General features: G+C 43.9%; 1 protein-coding gene across 1 annotated transcript; it reads left to right on the forward strand.

Annotated features, from left to right (window-relative positions):
- Positions 1 to 9,393: 9,393 nt before the first annotated feature.
- Positions 9,394 to 12,561, forward strand: rag1 (recombination activating 1). The gene has a single exon (XM_086008486.1). The coding sequence runs from the start codon at positions 9,394 to 9,396 to the stop codon at positions 12,538 to 12,540; it is 3,147 nt and encodes a 1,048-aa protein (XP_085864612.1). The 3' UTR covers positions 12,541 to 12,561.
- Positions 12,562 to 21,942: the final 9,381 nt, after the last annotated feature.

A 21,942-nucleotide genomic window follows, 5' to 3' on the forward strand; every position in this document is an offset into this window, starting at 1 on the left:
AGAAGTGCTCCCTGAAGACCCTAGGTGGGTAAGGCCTCCTGCTGAGAGTCCTCTTCCCGCTCCTCCTCCTCCCTCTGTGAGCATCTTTGCTGCCTCTGCTCCATCTCCCTATCCTGTTGCAGCGTGAGGGGGACTGCACCTAGACCCCCATGATTGGGAGCAGGCGGTGTACTCACAGGCCTTCCAGTAGCAGCCAATGGCTTCCCAATGTCCAGCGTCACTCCCTGCACACTTTAACAACTTTTGAAATTGTAGTGTATGCAACCTGTACTACCTTAAGAGGATACCTTAAGGTGATGGACTACTTTTTGATGGCTCCTGTACATTGTAGTACCGGTGGTGACCACACCGGTATATAAACCCTGCGGAGCAAAGTGTATCTCAGTTCAGCCCTGACCCTCAATCACTAAAGACCTGTTTAATTACTTCTGTAGTCTGTGTCCTGTTATTCAGCATAACTACATTTGAAAACACAGACTCAACAGTGGCGACGATTCTGATCTTACCTAGCGGCAGTTTTGCATCAAAGGAAGCTTCGTCCTCTGAAACGGGCGTCGAACAAGGGCATCCGCCCTCAACATCCTGCTGGGCACTGCATCGCACGGGAGGCCATCGGAAACCCGGGTTTGTTTCTGGCCACGAAGTCAAACATCAGTGAACATCCCTTCGACGACAGCGGCGGGTAAGCCCGATCGAGCGGCACGGGGGGGAAGTCGGCCGAGTTGTCAGTGGGAGAAGGGGAGGGAAAACGACGAAAAGGGCGGAGAACATGACCGCAGCCGATGTCAGGGGCCGGACTGCAATCGGGGCAGAGACGCGCAGCAGCCAGAAAAGCGCTTATGACCACAAGGACCACGGGAGCGGCGGGGAACAAGAGCAGCAGCGCAGGGGAAAATAAAGGACCGCTGGGAGGCGTGAACGGCAACAGCGCGGGAAGCGCCATTTTGAGTTGGCAGGGGACGAAGACAAGCGCGGGAAAAGCCGCCAAGCGCGGGAAAAGCCGCCATCTTGAAAAAAAAATTTAAAAATAAAATAAATAATAATCATATCCGAAGGGAAAGGAGAAACTCAGCAAGGATGCCAAAAACGGGTAACATCACTGCTTTTGATAACGATGTGGAAGATTGGGCCACTTATGTGGAACGCATCGAAGTTTACTGTACAACGAATAAGGTACCGGGTGATAAGAAAGCACTAACCCTATTAAACTCGATGGATGCGAAGACGTACGGGTTATTAAGGAACCTTGTAACACCAGACAAACCGGTAGGGAAGAGTTTTGCGGATATTGTTACTATCCTGCAAGAGCATTTAAACCCCACGCCGCTGCTGATAGCGGAACGATTTAAATTCTACAAAAGAATTCAACTTAAAGAAGAAAGCAACGCTGAATTCCTAACCGAACTGCGCAAGTTATCAAAGTACTGCCAGTTCGGTACAGGACTAGCAGACGCACTGAGAGATAAGTTTGTGTGTGGGCTCCTAAGGGAAGGAATCCAGAAGCGACTGCTAGAGGAAAAGGACCTTACGCTGGACAAAGCTTTCAGCATTGCAGCATCGCATGAGGCAGCAGCACGGGGCGCTGCAGAGATACAGCAAAGGCCATTGGAATTCAGCACCAATGAAATGGCATTGGGCGCAGTAAAGTGCTATCGTTGCGGAAGGACAACGCATGACCAGAACCAGTGCTGGTTCAAAGATAAAGAATGCAGGCAATGTGGCAAACTTGGTCACATAGTGAGAGTATGCCGGTCAGGAAAGAAGACCAGCAGCAAAAAGTCACCGCAGGAGAAGTACAAAAAAGTACACAAGGTGACAGAGAACAGTTCGGATGAACAGAAGATGGATTCAGACTCCAACAGTAAGGAACTGGGTTGTCTAAAAATACATAATGTGGGTAACACAGCAGACCACCAAACTATCTGGGTTATGCTTCGGATAGCAGGAGTCCAAGTGAAGATGGAATTGGACACTGGATCGGCATTAACAGTCATGAATAAGCAAGATTACAAAAGGTTATTCTCGCACATTCCCCTGAGGGATACGGAGATTGTATTGAAAACATACACGGGGCAAATAGTATACCCCAAAGGAAAGATAAAAGTAAATGTGGTCTACAATGGTAAAGAAAGTCAGAAAATGGACTTGTATGTGTTACCTGATGGAGGTCCGCCACTACTGGGACGGGAATGGATCCGGAGAATAAATGTGGACTGGCATTCCATACAAGCACTGACTGTAGATACCTGTAAGGAGGACGACGTCAAACCTAAACGACTGTCCAAAATATTAGACGATGCTAAGGAGGTGTTCCAACAGGGACTGGGAACACTGAAAGGAATTACGGCAAACATCAAGGTTGAAGAACATGCAAACCCCAAATTTTTCAAAGCCAGACCGGTACCTTATGCGATACGACTTGCTGTGGAAGCAGAGCTGGAAGGGCTAGAACGTTCAGGGGTACTGTCTAAGGTGGACTGGAGCGAATGGGCCACACCCATTGTTCCTGTCATGAAGCGTTCATTGAGCAACAAGCCGGGGGAACCTGGGAAGGTTCGCATCCGTGGCGATTTCAAGATCACTGTTAATCCGGTTCTTCACACGGTGCAATATCCGCTTCCGCGGATTGAAGATATCTTCGCTTCACTGTCTGGCGGGAAACACTTCACCAAGATAGACCTGGCGCAGGCGTACCTACAGATGGAAGTTGATGAAGCGTCACGCCAGTATCTCACGATCAACACACATAAGGGCTTATATCGGTATAATAGACTGGTTTTTGGAGTGGCATCGGCTCCAGCGATTTGGCAAAGGGCCATGGAGCAGGTATTGCAGGGAATCCCAGGCACACAATGCTACCTGGACGACATCCTGATTACAGGAGATAACAATAAGGATCACCTCGCGAATTTGGAGCAGGTGCTCATCAGATTGAAAGAATATGGGCTCAGAGTTAATCGCCAGAAATGTGAGTTCTTTCAAAAGCGAATCTCGTACTGCGGCCACGTCATTGACCAGGAGGGGCTCCATAAGTCACCTGACAAGATCGAAGCTGTTGTAAAAGCTCCTGCACCGGAAAATGTATCCCAGTTGAGGTCGTTCCTCGAGTTGGTTAACTATTACCACAAGTTTCTTCCAAATTTATCCACGGTGTTACACCCGCTCAACACTCTTTTGCAAATGGGAATACCATGGAAGTGGAGCGATGATTGTAAGCGGGCTTTTCGAAAGAGCAAGGCACTGATCACCTCTAAGGAAGTGTTGGCTCACTTTAACCCAACGCTGCCTATTCGCTTAGCTTGTGATGCTTCTCCATATGGTATCGGGGCAGTGCTCTCGCATAAGTTTCCAGATGGCTCGGAAAGGCCAGTCGCTTTCGCATCCAGATCATTGACCTCCGCTGAGCGCAACTATGCTCAGATAGATAGGGAGGCTCTCAGCCTCGTGTGGGGAGTTAAGAAATTTAACCATTACCTGCAAGGCCAAAAGTTTACGCTGCTGACAGATCACCAGCCGTTGGTTTCCATTTTCAACCCTAAGAAGGGTGTTCCGGTAATGACGGCGCAGAGGCTTCAGAGATGGTCCCTTTTCCTAGGGGCACATCAATATGATATTGAATTCAAAGGTACAAAGCAACACGGTAATGCTGATGGGCTGTCGCGCCTGCCATTACCTACAGAGGAAGAAGCACCGGCAGTTGACCTTGTCGAGATATTTCACTCGACCATCATCGAATGCTTACCAGTCACCAATGCGGGTATTGAGAGAGAGACCCGAAATGACCCGACACTGTCTCGGGTCTACGACTTGACAGTGAAGGGATGGCCAGCACATGGCGAACCACTGTTACCAGCATTCTCAGCCAGACGAGAACAGCTGTCCGTATGTCAAGGAACATTGATGTATGGAACAAGGGTGATTATTCCTCCTAAATTAAGGGAGAGAGTCCTGAAAGAATTGCACGAAGGTCATCTGGGAGGAGTCAAGATGAAAAGCCTTGCTAGGGCTTATGTGTGGTGGCCAGGTATCGACAAACAAATAGAGGATCTGACTAAAAGCTGCTCAGGGTGCCAAAAAGTTCAAAATGCACCTCCAATTGCACCGCTGCATCCGTGGGAATGGCCTTCAACCCCATGGCAACGTGTGCATATCGACTTTGCAGGTCCATTCATGGATTCCATGTTTTTGATAGCAGTAGACGCACATTCTAAATGGCCAGAAGTGATTAAGATGTCGACCACTACCTCTGAGAAGACAATCGCAGTTCTAAGAACCATGTTTGCAAGGAATGGGTTGCCGGAGCAAATATGTTCAGACAACGGACCACAGTTCGTGTCAGAAGAATTCCAGAAATTCATGAAAAAGAATGGGGTGAAACACTATACATCTGCCCCATATCATCCGGCTGCAAATGGGTTGGCCGAGAGATTTGTACAAACGTTCAAAAAGGTGATAAAGGCCATGAGTGAAGACCATATTCCACTACAACACAAGGTGGACAATTTCCTGATGGCGTATCGAAACGCCACGCATGCAGTGACAAATCAAAGCCCTGCCATAATGTTCTATAACAGAAGGTTGCGGTCCCGGTTGGATTTGTTAAAACCCAATGTGCGAAGGGAAGTCGAAAACAAGCAATTCCAGCATGTAAATAACAAGGCCACTCGTAGTTTTGAAATAGGACAACCAGTGTTGGCCAGGGACTATAGAGATGATAAATGGCAACCTGGAACAATTCGTGCACGACAAGGACCCTTGATGTACATGGTAGACGTTGGAGAGAACGTAATACGACGTCATGCTGACCAACTGGTGGAATCGAGAACAAGTGTCGACCCCCTGTCTACGGCAGAGACACCAGTTGAAGAACTTATTGAGCCTGTAGCATCTACCTCAGACTCGAACGTATTGGATGATGTTAAATCCATAGGAGATCAAGTGGATGAGTCACCCCAGCAACGAGAACCAGAGACCCCTGAAAGGCGCTATCCGGCCCGGATCAGGAGGCCTCCTCAGAGACTGAATCTTTGAACAGTTCTTGTGTGTAAATTGTACATGTGTTATCCATGTAATGTTTAATTTGGGGTGTACACTGTTAAGCTAAAAGGGGAGGAATTGTAGTGTATGTAACCTGTACTGCCTTAAGAGGATACCTTAAGGTGATGGACTACTTTTTGATGGCTCCTGTCCATTGTAGTACCGGTGGTGACCACACCGGTATATAAACCCTGTGGAGCAAAGTGTATCTCAGTTCAGCCCTGACCCTCAATCACTAAAGACCTGTTTAATTACTTCTGTAGTCTGTGTCCTGTTATTCAGCATAACTACATTTGAAAACACAGACTCAACAGAAATGCCTTCCAGCAACCCAGTACACCTACAAACTCTGCAAGAGCCAGAGCAACAGAAATAATCAACAACCAGGAAGAAATAACAACAGAAAATGCTGGAAAAACTCAGCAGGCCAGGCAACATCCATGGCGAGAGAAACAGAATTAGCGTTTCAGGTCGAAACCCTTTGTCAAGACAGGTTCACCACTCTCTGGGTGAAGAAATTCCTCCTCATCTCAGTCATAAATGGCTTACCCCTTATCCTTAGACTGTGACCCCTGGTTCTGGACTCCCCCGCCATCGGGAACAGCCTTCCTGCATCTAGTCTGTCTAGTCCTGTTAGAATTTTATAAGTTTCAATGAGATCCCCTCTCGTTCTTCTAAACACTAGCGAATATAAGCCTAATCGACCCAATCTCTCCTCATATGTAATTCCTGCCAACCCAGGTATCAGTCTGGTGAATCTTCGCTGCACTCCCTCCATGGCAAGAACATCCTTCCTCAGATAAGGCGACCAAAACTGCACACAATACTCAAGGTGTGGTCTCACCAAGGCCCTGTACAACTGCAGCAAGACATCCTTGCTCCTGTATTCGAATCATCTCGCTATGAAGGCCAACATACAATTTGCCTTCTTAACCGGCTGCTGCACCTGCATGCTTACCTTCAGCGACTGGTGCTCAAGGACACCCAGGTCTCGTTACACTTCCCCTTTTCCTGTTCAGATAATAATCTGCCTTCTTGTTTTTGCCACCAAAGTGGATAACCTAGCATTTATCCACATTATACTGCATTTGCCATGCATCTGCCCAATCACCCAACCTGTCCAAATCATACTGGAGTTTCTCTGCATCCTCCTCACAGCACACAGGCCCACCCAGCTTTGTGTCGTCTGCAAACTTGGAGATACACAAAGAAAATAGTTTGAAATTTTCCATCTTTATTCATTCAGCAGAAATATTCACTCATCGTTTAAATATGATTTACTGTAAATGCAGCAATGTTTTGAGAAACAAGCTCTGGAGAAACACTGTGAAGCTAAATCAATCCACAAGATGGCAGCATTTTACATTTATCCAACCAAAGGAGGTACAGCACTGCTGTAAATTAGAGTAACGTTTGCTGGGGGGTGAGGGAATACATTAGGAAATAACACAGAGAAGTAAATAACAGAATCATAAAAGTCTAACAATAAAGATAAGATAACTATTTAGATTATACATATAATACAAGATTTACTGAAAGTATAAAGAAAAATAAACATCTTAAATAAGATTAAAATATAAAATAAAAATCAAGACTTCAAAAGCTACATAAAGCATCAATTGATTTAATAATGGAGAAAATGATACACAAAGTAACATTCACAGTTTAGGATTGTGGTTATGTGTGACCGTTAGTTTAGGAGTGACATGGTTAAGGGGCAGGCCACCACATCAGCTGCCACAGAACAGACTAGAAGAGGTAAAGAGAGTTCCTGTTCTTTCAGAGTTTACTTCATGACATGGAACAGATGGGAGCCCTCTCTGAAAAACACATTCTGTGAGAGAAAGGTAATGTAGAGAATGGCACTGCTATCAGTACTTGTGCAACGACTGATCTAACTTAGTTTAGAGCCATGTTGCTGTAAGTTTATCTTTCCTAAGCTGTATAGCTAAATGTTACTGAAGATTCCTGCCATGGCATATATACCTTATACTTGTTTATTATTATATGGGATAAAGTATAATATAGACTAGTAGGTAGGGATGTAAGGAGTTGGAACATCACATGGTCAGTTCAATTGATTTTATATTGAGATGCTTTTTTTGAGTATTTTAAAGTAAGACATAGTAAAGGAATGTGCATCAAAAAGAATACGTTTCTGTTTTTCAATTGACTGCTGCTTTCCCAACTCATGCACTGGGCAGCCGAGTATTCTGCAGTTTCATTACATTTTACATTAGAAGGAGCTCTAAGAAAAGTGAGGAGAGATGGCATGGAAGATGCAGAAATAGATCATTTTTTATGAAATGGTGGGGACTAATTTCTTTACAATATACCACAGATTTTTGAGAAAGTAGGCAGAACTATTCTTCCATTCAGTTTGTTGCCTGCTTCTACGGAAAGCCCTTATACCATAGTTTAAACTGTACTTTAATATTAACATCTGTAAAATATATCCCACACGAAGTGTAGTACAGTACAAGGTTATGCTTATCTTTGGTGTATCAAGTTTTGAAAAAGTCCAAACCCATCCCTGTTAATCCCTATGAAAGTGGCTTGATTAGGTTGTGAAGCTTTTGAATGTGTAGTTGTTAATGGAAGCCAATATTTTCTGTTACCAGTGAGACTCTGGCATGGTAGCATTGGAGTTTGGGTCATGCCAGATATGTTGTATTGTACCAATTTCAAAAATGATCACTGCAGTCTTCTTACTCTAAATGTGTTCCTTGGTTAGTTGTGTAAAATGACATGAAAAATATTGTAAAAACTTAAGATGTGCTGTACTGGTTTTACAGGCCAGGTGGTGCAACTGTATCATCTTGTAGCCTTTCTCTTCCAGCAAGCTAGTTGAAATCCAGGCTACGATCTGTGCAGAGTGCGACATATTACTGATGGCTGTATGAATCTCAAGCAATATTCCCTTCAGTGCAGTCCTATATCTACTTCCAATAGACATAAATTCCCAGGGCAAAAACGGCTTGATACATTGCAGATGATACAACAATACTGCGTGTCTGTAGCCATGGAATAGAAATCAAAATATTACCCCTGAGGACTACATAAATAACTGAAAGTGTGTTAATCCCATTGCACAAAATGCAATTTTGTGTGTTTCATCATTAAAAGACCTTAGGGGTAATGAGTGAACCTTAAGACTTAGATCATTTTTACAGATTTGAGTCACTCTAACCTAAGAGAAAATATTTTACCACAGTCTGACAATTGCAGTTGTTATTAATTTTGTGACAATTTAAGACTTATTTCCACAAACCTTTGGTTTTCTGTCCTTTGTTAAACACTCAAGTCAGCAGTAGCATCTTTTGTGTATATTGACGGCAGATACCACTGATAAAAGACCATAGCCAATTAGCAGGCGGCAGCGAGGCCCGCTTGCGTTATGAGATTGCTTTTTAGTCAATTCTGTTTTGTATTCTAACCTAAGGAAATTATCTTAAGTTGAAGGGATATGGGAACATGGTGGGTAAATGTGAGTAGAGCTATTTAGTCATGTGGAGGGTAAACCCCGACTGGTTGGGTCTGTTTTCGCGTTGTCACTTTTATGTATTCCTTTGTATTTATAATAAAGATGCAAAAGTGAGCTTTGGCCTATGAAATCTGCACTGAGAATTTTAAATGTACAAAATAAAACTCTTGTATTAACTGATAATTTTTTCTATATTTTTTTCAAATTATATGTTTTTCATCATCAAAAGATCTTAGGCGTAACTTTAACCTAACCCGCCCAGCGGGAAACGAAGAGGATGGGGTCGGCTGCCTGTTTTACACCCTGCCCGAATTTATACTTCATTGAGTGTAAAATGAGCGGCTTACCTGACCCTGCCAGATTCCCGCCAGACGGATTATGTTAACATTACCCTCCTCGTATTGGGTATGATGGTCTTTTATTGATGGCCTTTTACAGGAAACTCTCTTTTAACCGGCAAAATTCAGGAGTAGGTTCAGGTAAGTTTTACTTCATATTAGTGGCAGTTCCTGGATCTGTGGCTGTGTAACTGGGGTTCCTGCACTTGTTGCTAAGCAACAGGGAAGCCTGGATTTGTTGCTGTGTACGGAGCTCTTGTACTATTTAACTATACCTCTCTGTAATCCGGACTTTTTGATAAACCGGCACCACGCCGGTTCCGTTGGTGCCGGATAATTAAGAGTTTCCTGTACAGACCAGACTGAATCAGGAACCCAATTTTAGCACAGACCCAACATTGTGAACTGCAGCTATCTGAATAATGAAAGCTTAAAATGTAGGAGTTGTAAATTAACATTGAATATAAAGCTGACTGTGTAATCCTGTTTTAATCAATAATCACTTTTTATATCTCTGTTAGGTACCGATGTCTAATGGAAATGGAGATGCCTCTGCAAATAATACCTGAAGATTTTAGGCATTCAGAAACAAGGCCTTTCATAAATGTTCAAAAGGAAGCCTCGGTTCCAATGGCAAAGCCTTTTGAGACAGAGTCTGTTATGCCAGTTCATGGCCTACTGTGGCAATCCTCATTCTCTCAAATGAAGCCAGTGGGAACTATGCCCTTGGAAACATTGCCTTTAGACAAGAAGACTTTGGAAGATAAGTCCCTGGAACACATGCCTTTAGAGGTCAACCCACCAAAAACCAAGTTCTGTGACTTTAGCCAAATGGAAACAAAATCTTTGGAAGATCATATATTACGATTACAAAATCTCTGTCGCATTTGTGGAGCTTCCTTTAACACCAACAGTTATGACATGAAATACCCGGTTAGTGGGCCTGTTGATGATGTCACACAAGAGGTTCTCAGGAAAATGGGATACGGAGACAGTTTTTGGCCCGAACTCATTCATAACACATTTAGGATAGATGTCAAGACAGATACAGAAGCCAGATATCCCACCCACTTCTGCTACAACTGCTGGCGGATTGTCATTCAGACAATCAACAACACAACCAATGAAGATGCATTCTTTCCTATCAGCACAATTGTTCAGTGGAAGCCACATTCCAATCTTTGCAGCATTTGCAACTTTTCAAATGGGACTCGCAAACGAAAAGGTCTCAAACGAAGTCCACCAGTCACAAAGAAGCCCAAAGTAGCAGTTGATGCTCCAGGCAGACCAAGAGTTACTAAAAGAAAAGATCAAATTAATAGTACAAGTATTTTGTTGGCTAAAAAGATTGTCAACTGCAAGAAGATCCACCTAAGTTCAAAACTCCTTGTACTTGATTATCCCAATAACTTTATCCAGTCAGTGTCATGTCAGGTATGTGAGCACCTACTGGCTGACCCTGTGCAAACACCATGCAAGCACCTCTTCTGCAGAACATGTATTCTCAAATGTACTGCAGTCCTGGGCAAGTATTGTCCAGTTTGTAGGTTTCCTTGTGGGCCTACAGAGTTCATAAGCCCAGTTAAATCATTCATAAATGTCCTCAATTTGCTAGTTCTAAAATGTCCAGTGACAGACTGTGAGGCGGAGGTAAGGCTAGGTGAATATCCTGGCCATGCCCAAAATCACAAAGAAACAAGAATGAAGCATGCTTACTCACCAATAAACAAGGGTGGCCGTCCGAGGCAACATTTGCTGTCTTTAACTCGAAGAGCTCAAAAACATCGCCTGCGAGATCTCAAACTTCAGGTGAAGGCTTTTGCAGACAAAGAAGAAGGTGGCGATGTAAAGTCAGTGTGCCTTACTCTGTTTTTGCTGGCACTGAGAGCTGGAAATGAGCACAGGCAAGCAGATGAGCTGGAGGCTGTAATGCAGGGACGAGGATCAGGATTGAAGCCAGCAGTCTGTCTTGCCATTAGAGTTAATACATTTCTGAGTTGCAGTCAGTACCATAAAATGTATAGGACGGTCAAAGCAACTACTGGGAAGCAGATCTTCCAGCCATTGCATGCACTCCGAAATACAGAGAAAACATTGTTGCCAGGTTATTATTCATTCGAATGGCAGCCTCCTCTTGCAAATGTCGCTACAAACACTGAAGTGGGAATAATAGATGGCATAAGTGGTTCACCACAATGTGTTGATGATTACCCAATGGAGACAATTTCAAGACGATTTAGGTATGATGTGGCACTTGTTTCAGCTGTGAAGGATCTTGAGGACGATATTTTAGAAGGTTTAAAATGTCAAAAAATAGACGAGTTTGTGAGTGGACCGTTTACTGTTGTAATCAAGGAATCTTGTGATGGAATGGGGGATGTCAGTGAAAAACATGGATGTGGTCCACCTGTTCCAGAAAAGGCAGTGAGGTATTCCTTTACAATCATGAGTGTAAGTGTGATGAATGAAAACAATGAAGAAGTGAAAGTATTTGAAGAGTTAAAGCCAAATTCTGAGTTGAGCTGCAAACCACTTTGCCTAATGCTAGCAGATGAATCTGACCATGAAACACTGACAGCAATACTGGGCCCACTAATCACTGAAAGAAAAGCCATGAAGACTAGTGATTTAATCCTTGAAATTGGAGATTTGCCCAGGTCATTTCAGTTTATCTTTAGAGGCACAGGGTATGATGAGAAGCTTGTACGTGAAGTTGAAGGCCTTGAAGCCTCAGGCTCTGTTTATGTATGCACATTATGTGATGCCACTCGAAGTGAGGCTTCACAGAATCTGGTCCTTCATTCCATAACAAGGAGCCATGAAGAGAACTTAGAACGCTATGAAATTTGGCGTTCAAATCCATATCATGAGACAGCTGAAGAGTTACGTGATAGAGTGAAGGGGGTGTCAGCAAAACCATTTATTGAAACTCTGACCTCTATAGATGCCTTGCATTGTGACATTGGAAATGCAACAGAATTCTACAAACTCTTCCAGGATGAAATTGGGGAACTGTACAAAAATCGCAATCCATCTAAGATGGAAAGGAAAAGGTGGAATGCAATGCTCGATAAACACTTAAGAAAAAGGATAAACTTGAAACCTGTCATGAGGTTGAATGGAAACTTTGCAAGAAAGCTGATGACCAAAGAGACTGTAGAAGCTGTGTGTGAATTGATTCCATCTGAAGAAAGGCGAGAAATTCTCAGGGAGTTAATGCACCTTTACATTCTTATGAAACCAGTGTGGCGCTCCACATTTCCAGCTAGAGAATGCCCAGATCTTCTTTGCCAGTACAGCTTTAATTCCCAGAGATTTGGAGAACTGCTCCATACAGAGTTCAAGCACAGATATGGAGGGAAGATCACCAACTACCTACATAAGACTTTGGCTCATGTCCCTGAGATCATTGAAAGAGATGGCTCTATAGGCGCGTGGGCAAGTGAAGGGAATGAATCAGGCAACAAGCTTTTTCGGCGTTTCAGGAAGATGAATGCAAGGCAGTCCAAAAGCTATGAGCTGGAAGACATTTTGAAGCATCACTGGTTGTACACTTCAAAATATTTACAGAGGTTCATGGATGCACACAATGCATTAAAATATAAAAAGTGTGCATCTGTACCACCTGAAGTAATCGGCCAAGAATACACAATACCTGAAGATGATTCCATTAATTTTTAAGCTGAGTTATTGGAGCTGAAATTGGTTCTAAGTATCTTTAACCACAGGAGACTGTGAACAGTCTGTGCCATGTGGGCAGTTGGGCTTATCATAGCCAAGCTTGGTAAGCAGAGTTGGCGTTGGTGAAAAAGCCCCAACTGTATTATCAAGAGAATGTGGTCAGTGTAGTGTTGGACAGGCTCAGTTGATAAATATATGTGTCAACTGCAGCCAGAATAGAAAGCGCTCACAAGTGATTGAACCTTTCTATCTTGTTTGGACCATGTTAGATATTCACAGAAAGCAAGAATTTGGTTAGATTCTTTGCTTAGATGTGAAAGAAAAGTGGGGAAGATAGTAACATGTTAAATAACAGGCCATTTTGTCAGATGAAGGAGTGGATAATATTTTCTGAATGCAGAATTGAAACTTTCCAAAATCAACAATGGCAGGTTTATTGATGGAAGGGAGATGGTGATGATTCTCGGTACCAGTTGACAAAAGGTTCTCGACCTGAAATGTTAACTCTGTTTCTCTCTCCACGGATGCTGCCCTGGCCTGCTGAGTTTTTCCAGCATTTTCTGTTGTTATATCAATTGTGGTGCTTTGCTGTGGTTTTCTGTATTCTTATCCAGCCAATTATTGATTTGTTTTGACAAATAATGTAAAAATGCTTAATATTATACTTCTTTGTGATTATTTTTACAATGGGAATGGAAGATAAATGGGAGCAAGTGATTACTGTGCTGTTTCACAGAAAGAAGATTTTTTTAAGCAATTTGGAATAGGTCTCTAAGCTCCTAAATCATCAATTAATTTGTCTTGATTTGTTTAGAGTTACTAGTGGATCGCCTGTGGTGCTCATTAAGCCAGGACAGAAGAGTTACTGTTTTATAAGGGCAGGAGAATACTACCATGTAAGGCATGTAACGTACCATATCCTGCTGAGAAAGGGCAGCTGTGTATAGCTTAGTGTGTTCTTTTAAGGTGATGAGGTGCAGTTGCTCTGCCTTCCTCGGTCAATTACCAATTGTTCTTCGACAGATCCTCAGGTCAATTAATAGTCAGAGTGGCTTCCTTTGTATTTTTATATTTTGTTTAAAGCTTAGTTCCTGAAATCAATTACAAGATATGTCTGTTAGTAGGGAAGATTCTCTGTACATCGGTGATCGCTAATTTTCTTTCTTTTTACATGCTCTTTCTCTCTTTATTTTTTGAAAGTGTGATGCAGAATTGTGACTTTGGTGACACCTAAAATGTAACTAACACACTGTAAAACTCTTATCTATATACATTACGAGCAGAACTCCCATGGAGTAATACGTGGTTAGATGCTCTGTTTTATAACAATAGGGGCATTATCAACAAAGTGTGATGGGGAAAGTACCACATGAAGCAAGTGTGACACTTATGGGACGTGTGCACTATATACAAGACATTTCAGGGGTAGAAATCGGTATGCATTGCGCTAGTTATTCGGGCGTAAAACAGGCGTAAAGTATACCAATTTGCGCAGGCGCTGGTCCCACTGCCAAATTCGTGGGGCCCATTTTTTTAGACATCCCTAAAACAGGTGTTAAGCTGCTTAATCATGTAAATTAGTGGCCTAATGACTGCTAAAGGACCCCTTTGAAAAATTACAATCAACACTTGCCCCACTTCAGCGGCCCCTGCACCTGGCAACCAAAGGCACACATTTAAACAAGAAACATCTTCCTGTGGATCTAGGAGAAGCAGGAGTGTTCCCCCGACTCCATAGGGGACCCTCCCCCTCTCTGTACCTTGCTCCAACTTTCCTCCCAGGACTTATCTGACTGCCACTGCTGCCAAAGCAAGCGGCTCGAAATTGATGTCTCCTGTCGGTCGAGCTGCCTGTGGAGGCACGACCAACCCCAGCAGATCACCACCATTATTCAGACGAAGCCTGAGGACTAATTTCTTTCGACCCTTGTGCCTTTTGCTTCGGGCGTGTGCTATCTCCACAGTGCTGAGTCTGGGCCCGAAAATGGCCTGAAACAAATTTTTACCCCTTAGTTCTATAATATATTAAAAGTTTTGCATTTATCATTCACTTTCTGTATTTATCACACTTTGTTCTTGTCACAGTTTAGCCGTCAAGTTCAGATACACATTTTAGTGTATGAGCAACCTCATAGGTGCTGGTGGAAACTATGCCTTTAATTTTATAATTAATTAATTTTATAATTTTCTCATATTTTATGTGGCTATTGCATTGTGACATTAGCTTAGCCATTACGGGGCCGCAGTGTTTTAAAAAAAAATGATAAACAATACCTTTTGCTTCTGTTACATAATTTCTGGTTATTGAAAGCTGAGATGTACTTTTATTCATAGTTTTCAACAGAGACACAATAAAGGCTCACCACCACCTTCTAAAGGGCAATTAGGGATGGGCAATAAATGCTGGCTTTGCCTGCGACGCCCACATCCCTTGAATAAATAAAACAAAAAAGGAATTGATTTATTCCAAAATCTGATTATGGCTCAGAACAATGGAAAAACACACCACAAGTGCATCATTTACTTTGCATGGATTTTTTTCTCATGCCAGTGTCGAATTCTGTACTTGGCTTTGTTCTGTCCAAAGCTAAATGTTAAAATACTACAGTAATTGAATGGACCACACCTCGTCCATTATTGAGCCTATTTTTAATCACAGGTTGCAAAATAGAATCAGCAAGTAGAATTCACTTTCACAACAAGCTGTTGCAACTGCCAGTAATAAGATAGTGGCAACATTGAGCTGGTAAGGGACTCTTACAAACAATGTGCATGCAAGCTAAAGTTGTTGTGTCTGTTGACAGACAAAAGGAAGTATGATTAATGAAGTGCCAAATTTACATTAGTGCATGTTAGCATAGCAGATTTTAATTGTGCTTAACTCAAGTACAAGTATAACGAGGATAGGATGGGCAAATGCTTGAGTTCTTTTAAAAGATGACAAACGAGTTTGCATTTTATAATAACTGTAATCCTTACTTTTGTTAAAATAATAGACTGTCATGCATTGATGGCCATTTTTATTAGTCATATATGGAACTAAAATCAGTTTTGCAGAATTATTTACTTCCAATATTATAGTGCTTAGAAAGGTTCACAGGGATTGGATGCTAGCGTATGGTAATATTTAATTTTATTATCACCTATTGTATTTTCAGTATTTTACCTGCATATGAAGCAAACTTTGATATTAAAAAAGCTTAGTGTTTTTAACGAGCCAGGCCTAAACCAGTTTGCAATATTGATTGTTGAGATTTGTATTTAATCATGATGGACTCTATTTGCTTAAAGGTTACACCAAGATGTTAAGCAGCCAATGCATTAGTCTACACTGTGATAATTCTGCTTATTGCAAATGTATTTTTACAACTTTTGTTCTGCTTTTTAAAAAAAAAATAAAGATTTAAAGCTTTTTAAACATTTGGTTGTGTGCGATTTATAATTTACAACACTTTCTAGTTGTTTTTATTCAGCTTTATTACAATTTACCTGTTGACTAAATTGTCAGGTAAAGATCAACATTTCATTCTTCATGGCTGAGAAATTTGACTTCCGCCTAAAACCGGTGTGAAGTCTGCGGACCAGCGCTCTGCTCAACGGTTTGTGCGGCATGTGGCCTGAATCAAATTCGGGTTTGGGCCTCATTTAAATGCCACCGGCGAGCAGCAAGCACCAGATGGGCACCCTGTTGTCGCTCGCTGGATCTGGTAGGGCAGGTAATCGGCAGGATCCTACACTGACCCAGCAGCCAGGTTTGGGAAAGGAGGCGATCATAAGGGAGGGGGGCAGAGGGAGCCTTGAACAAGTCAGTGTTTTCCTGTGGATCTAGGAAGAGCACTCTTGCTTCTCCTGGGCCCCAAAACACAAAAACTCAATTTCCCTGCCCGGTTTTGGAGCAGCCATCAGCGATCCCTTTAAGGACCACAGGTTGTGCTGCTCAACGCCTGGTACATCTAGGTAAAGCGTGCATGGTGCTTGCTCCACCCTTTTGTAAATAACCAGAAGGCACAGATTTAAAGTAATTGGTAGAAGGATTAGAGGGGGTTGAGGAGAACTTTTTTCACCCAGAGGGTGTTGGGCGTCTGGAACTCACTACCTGAAAGGGTGGTAGAGGCAGAAACCCTCATCACATTTAAAAAGTACTTGGATATGCACTTGAAGTGCCGTAACCTGCAAGGCTATGAACCAAGAGCTGGAAAGTGTGATGAGGCTGGATAGCACTTTTTTGACCAGCACTGGCACAATGGCCCGAATGGCCTCTTTCTGTGTTGCAAACTTCTATCATTCTATGAACTCATAAGTACAGAAGAAAATTGTCGATCCCCTACATCCTGGCACAGACTGAGGATTGAACCTGAGATCATCCTGGTCAGTATGGCTTTAGCTGCTCATTGGAAAAAATATGTTGAGTCATTGGGGTGGCTTGCGTAATAGGGTGCAGATTTGTTGCTATGGGGGTGAAACTTGTCTTGGGCAGAAGTGCAAAACAGGCGATAGCGACTCTACAACCTGTTTTACAATCCGCTTGATTTTCTTTTCCAATTGAAAATTTAATCGAGCGGTGTGTAAAACTGGTTGCCAATTCACTATCGCCTGTTTTGCATTACTCCCCAAGATGAATTTCAGCTCTAATGACTCTCAACACAGCTAATTCCCAATTTCAGTTGGAACATCAGAGAGGGTAGAAATTCAGTATCGCCCTGTTTGGGGCGCAATTATCAGCCGGGCGCAAAGTTTAGCGCCTGGCGCCCTGGAGGTGATTGGAGCGCTAAATCTGGTGCTACACACCTCTCTTAAGGTGCTAACGCCGAGGAGCGAGGCGCTACCTTGGCGCGCTGGCGAAGCGCATGTGATGTCAGTTAGCAATGGAACACAGACACACTGGCGCTGACCCGTTCTTAAAGGGGAGAGTTGATCTTGCTCTCCATCCACACCCTGCTCATTGCAGCCTTGAATCTTGGCCTGAAGAGACCTGTACATCAATTCTGCTGGAAAGAAAAATGGAGAGGCCCAGGGAAAGAGCTCAGAGTGCAGCCCCCATAGTCTCTTCTAAATCGATGCAGGGAAGGTCAAATCAAAAAGAACCTGCAAAGTGCTGCCCAGTACCCAAAACTCCTTCACACAGCGTTGAATCTCTCCAGAAATCTCTCTCTCTCTCTCAGAATGCGTGGTGCAAAAATGTCACCGACAAAAAAAGGCAGGAAGCGGCTGCCTTTAAATAGCACTCCCCCGTCCCTTCCTGACTGCAAAACTTTCACCTCTACCTGTTGTTGCTAGCGGCAGGTGGAAAGGCAGGGGGCACCACTCAATATCCGGTCCGGGGCACTACTGGGGCGTTGCACGCTTGACTGATATCACGATCTGCGCGCGCAGGAGATTGTGGCGGTAGTGTTTAGTACCACCGCAAAATGTCTGGTCAATTTCGTGAGCGGCGCAAACATCGCCGCGCCTGGGCGCTAGTTGCTTTGCGCCCCATTAGCGCCCTCTTAGGGCACTAACGGGAGACGCAAAGCAACCAAATTTTTCCCCCAGGACTTTTTCTGCAGTGAGGGTGGAACATCAAGAGGGGAATTTTCATTCCTAGCAACTGATTGAGGACTAGTGGCATTGTTCTGGGAATAGATCACCTGCCTCCTATTTTCCAGAAAATAGTGCAGAGGGTTTAAAAGAGGGAAAAAAACAACATTAAAAGGAGCTAAAATATATTTTTAGAAGAAATGCTGGGCCTAGCAAGCCAAGTCCATCACCCTTGTATGAAGTAACATAAATTAAATGAAAGCAATAAGAAGTAGCATTAATTTCTATTTGTGCAAAGCCATTTGGATCCCCAATACAAAAGCAATATCAAAAAAAATCTACCTTAAAGATGCAATTGAATTCTAAGTGGTTCAGATAAGTATTCTCCATCTGTAGTTTAGATAGCATTAGTCTAATACAGTTGCATTAGATGCTTAACCTAAGGCACAGCTGGCAGCTTGTCGTTATTGTGATACTTCTGTGTGGGTAAGCATTTGCTGCAAGTTGTTAGAACTACAAGCACACTAGAGATAGCGGATGCACTAAGGATGATTTTTCAGAATTCATTAGACTCGGGAACAGTGCCGATGGATTGGAGGGTAGCTAACGTTACCCCACTATTCAAAAAGGGGGGTAGGGAAAAAGCAGGTAATTACAGACCTGTAAGCCTTACATCAGTTGTGGGCAAAATGCTGGAGTCCATCATTAAGGATGAAATAGCGGAGCACTTAGCAAATGGGGACAGGATAGGACAGAGTCAACATGGATTTACAAAGGGTAAATCGTGCTTGACTAATCTATTGGAATTTTTTGAGGGAGTAACTGGTAGAATAGATGGGGGAGAGCCAGTAGATGTGGTGTACCTGGACTTCCAAAAGGCCTTCGATAAGGTCCCACATAAAAGATTAGCATGGAAAATTGAGGCTCATGGGATAAAGGGGAAAGTTTTGGCGTGGATAGGGAACTGGCTGTCAGATAGAAAACAGAGAGTTGGAATAAACGGCTCATTTTCTGAATGGCAGGCAGTAACAAGTGGGGTACCACAGGGATCTGTCCTGGGCCCCCAGCTGTTCACAATTTACATTAATGACCTGGATCAGGGAGTCGGATGCAGCATTTCCAAATTTGCAGACGACACTAAACTAGGAGGGGGGGTGGGCTCAGAGGAAGAGACCAGGAAGCTCCAGAGCGATTTGGACAGACTGGGCGATTGGGCGGATAAATGGCAGATGCACTATAATGTGGACAAGTGCGAAGTTATCCACCTTGGGTGCAGGAACGGGAGGGCAAATTATTATTTAAATGGCAATAGATTGGGAGAGGGGGAAGTACAGAGAGACCTGGGTGTTCTTGTACACCAGTCACTGAAGGCGAGCATGCAGGTGCAACAGGCGGTCAAGAAGGCAAACGGTATGCTGGCCTTCATAGCAAAAGGGTTAGAATACAGGAACAGGGATACCTTGCTGCAGCTGTACAGGGCACTGGTGAGACCACACCTCGAGTACTGTGTACAGTTTTGGTCGCCTCATCTGAGGAAGGATGTTCTTGCCATGGAGGGGGTGCAGCGGCGATTCACCAGGCTGATACCAGGAATGGCGGGAATGACCTATGAGGAGAGACTATGTAGTTTAGGGATGTACACACTGGAGTTTAGAAGATTGAGAGGGGACCTCATAGAAGTGTATAAAATTCTGACAGGTCTAGACAGACTGGATGCAGAAGGAATGTTTCCCTTGGCGGGTGAGAACAGAACTAGAGGACATAATTTAAGGATAAGGGCTAAACCATTTAGGACAGAGATGAGGGGGAATTTCTTCACTCAGAGAGTGGTGAACCTGTGGAACTCATTGCCACAGAGGGCAGTGTATGCCAGCTCATTAAATATATTTAAGAGGGAATTAGATATATTTCTACGGGCAAAAGGGGTTAAGGGTTACGGAGAGAAGGCGGGGACGGGATACTGAATTAAAGGATCAGCCATGATCTCATTAAATGGCGGAGCAGGCACGAAGGGCCGAATGGCCTACTCCTGCTCCTATCTTCTATGTATCTATGTATCTATGTATTTGGGCAGAGGTTCTGTATGGGGCTGTGCACTAGTCTATGATTTGTTTTTCAATGTCTATAGCATTGGGCTTGTGTCTGATTGAGGACCGAGTGACGACGATCACCTCAGCTACAAAGCTGCAAGCAGCCACAATTGAAATGCGTTTCTGTCAATCTTTCATTCTATCTCTCAGCGGGAACAATGGCTTGACTTGTACCCACAATACACGGCAAAACCACAGAGTCAGTGAACATATGTTCAGTGTTCAGAATGATCTCAGTTTGAGCAGTCTTGGTGAGATTGCTGAAAGGCACTCAGCTCACACAATATAATGCAGTATGAATTCTTTATCAGTGTGCCATTGTCTGCCATAAAATGGTGCTTTCCATCTCTCATCATCAAAACAATGAGGGTAGAGAAGGTAAACTTTAAAGAAGTTCATTTGTTAGTGATTTTGTTTTCTCTCGGAATATAGGAAAACAATAAAGAATAAAGGACCATTCAGTCCACCCAACTCATTTAAACTGGGAAGTCAGTACTCTTGATTTGTGTTCCACAGACACAGGTTTATCATTATCAGTGGCAGCAATCTTGCCTATGATTCAGGAGGTCATGGGTTCAAGCTCCACCCCAGAGACTTCAGCATATAATTTAGGCACAAACTTCAGTGCTCAGGGAGTGCTGCCCTGTTGGAGGTTTTGGGGGAAAAATTCGGTTGCTTTGCGCCTCTTAGGGCGCTAATGGGGCGCAAAGCAACTAGCACCCGGGCGCCTCGCCGCCAATGCCTCCCGCGAAATTCAGCGGGAGGTTAGCGGCTGCGGTAACCGTTAGTGCCCCGCGGCGCTGCGCTGCCGGCAATGACGTCATCGCTGTGCACAGTGCCGCGGCAGCGCCTCCTGACTTATCACCGGACGCTATGTCCGACAGGGTCGGGGGGCCTACCTGCGGCCGAGGTGGCGCTATTTAAAGGCGAGGTGCCGGGTGGCCATTTTTGTTGCTGGCCGCCTGCCAGCACCTACCTCCGTTGCCATCCCCGGCCTCCTGACTCGCCCCCCCGTGGCGTGCCGGCTGCGCTCTATGAGCTTGGCACTTCTCTTGGGCTCTTTTGCCCGTACTCCGATCTCCAGTGGCCCAGCTGGGCCCTGGGTCGCGCTGCGCAAGGCCCCTCCCCTTTAAGAAGGGGAGGAAGGCCTGCAATACCGCAAATGGCGCTGCGGCACGTAGCGCCGCGATATTCCCTCGCAACGCCCTAAGAGGGAGGCGGGGCGCTTCCAGTAGCACCCCGCTTCCCTCTTGGGGCAATACCACTCAATTTTGGCAGCGGGGGCACTAATTTTTAAAAATAGCGCCCTGGTGAAGTTGGCATCCCAAAGGGGGCACGACTCAGTATTTCCCTCTTTGCCTTTCAGATTAAATGTTAATCCGAGGTCCCATCTACCCTCTTAGGTGGATGTAAAGATCCCGTGGTACTATTCAAAGAGGAGCAGGGGGTGTTCTCCTTAACCAACATCACTGAAACAAATTAGCTGCTCATTTATCTCATTGCTATTTGTGGGAACTTGCTGTTCGCAAATTGGCTGCTTTGTTTGCCTACATTACAACAGTGATTACAGGGGTCACTTTCAACTTTGCCGCGTAGGTGCTAGCCTGGGAAAGGGGATCGGGCGGGTTCGACAATGATGAGTGATCTGCTCCATCAGGCTACTGCCCAGGCAACAAAGCTGAAAATAACCTCTCTACACTTTGAGACGTCTTAAGGAGCAATAAAAAGACAACTTCTTTATTATCTTTATTACTGAGGAGTATAGGAAAATTGTTTGTTCTCATTATGAAAATTG

The sequence above is a fragment of the Somniosus microcephalus genome, chromosome 15 (genome assembly GCF_052327205.1).
Source record: "Somniosus microcephalus isolate GS21.2 chromosome 15, FLI_Smic_1.0, whole genome shotgun sequence".
In the NCBI taxonomy this organism is placed as follows: Eukaryota; Metazoa; Chordata; class Chondrichthyes; order Squaliformes; family Somniosidae; genus Somniosus; species Somniosus microcephalus.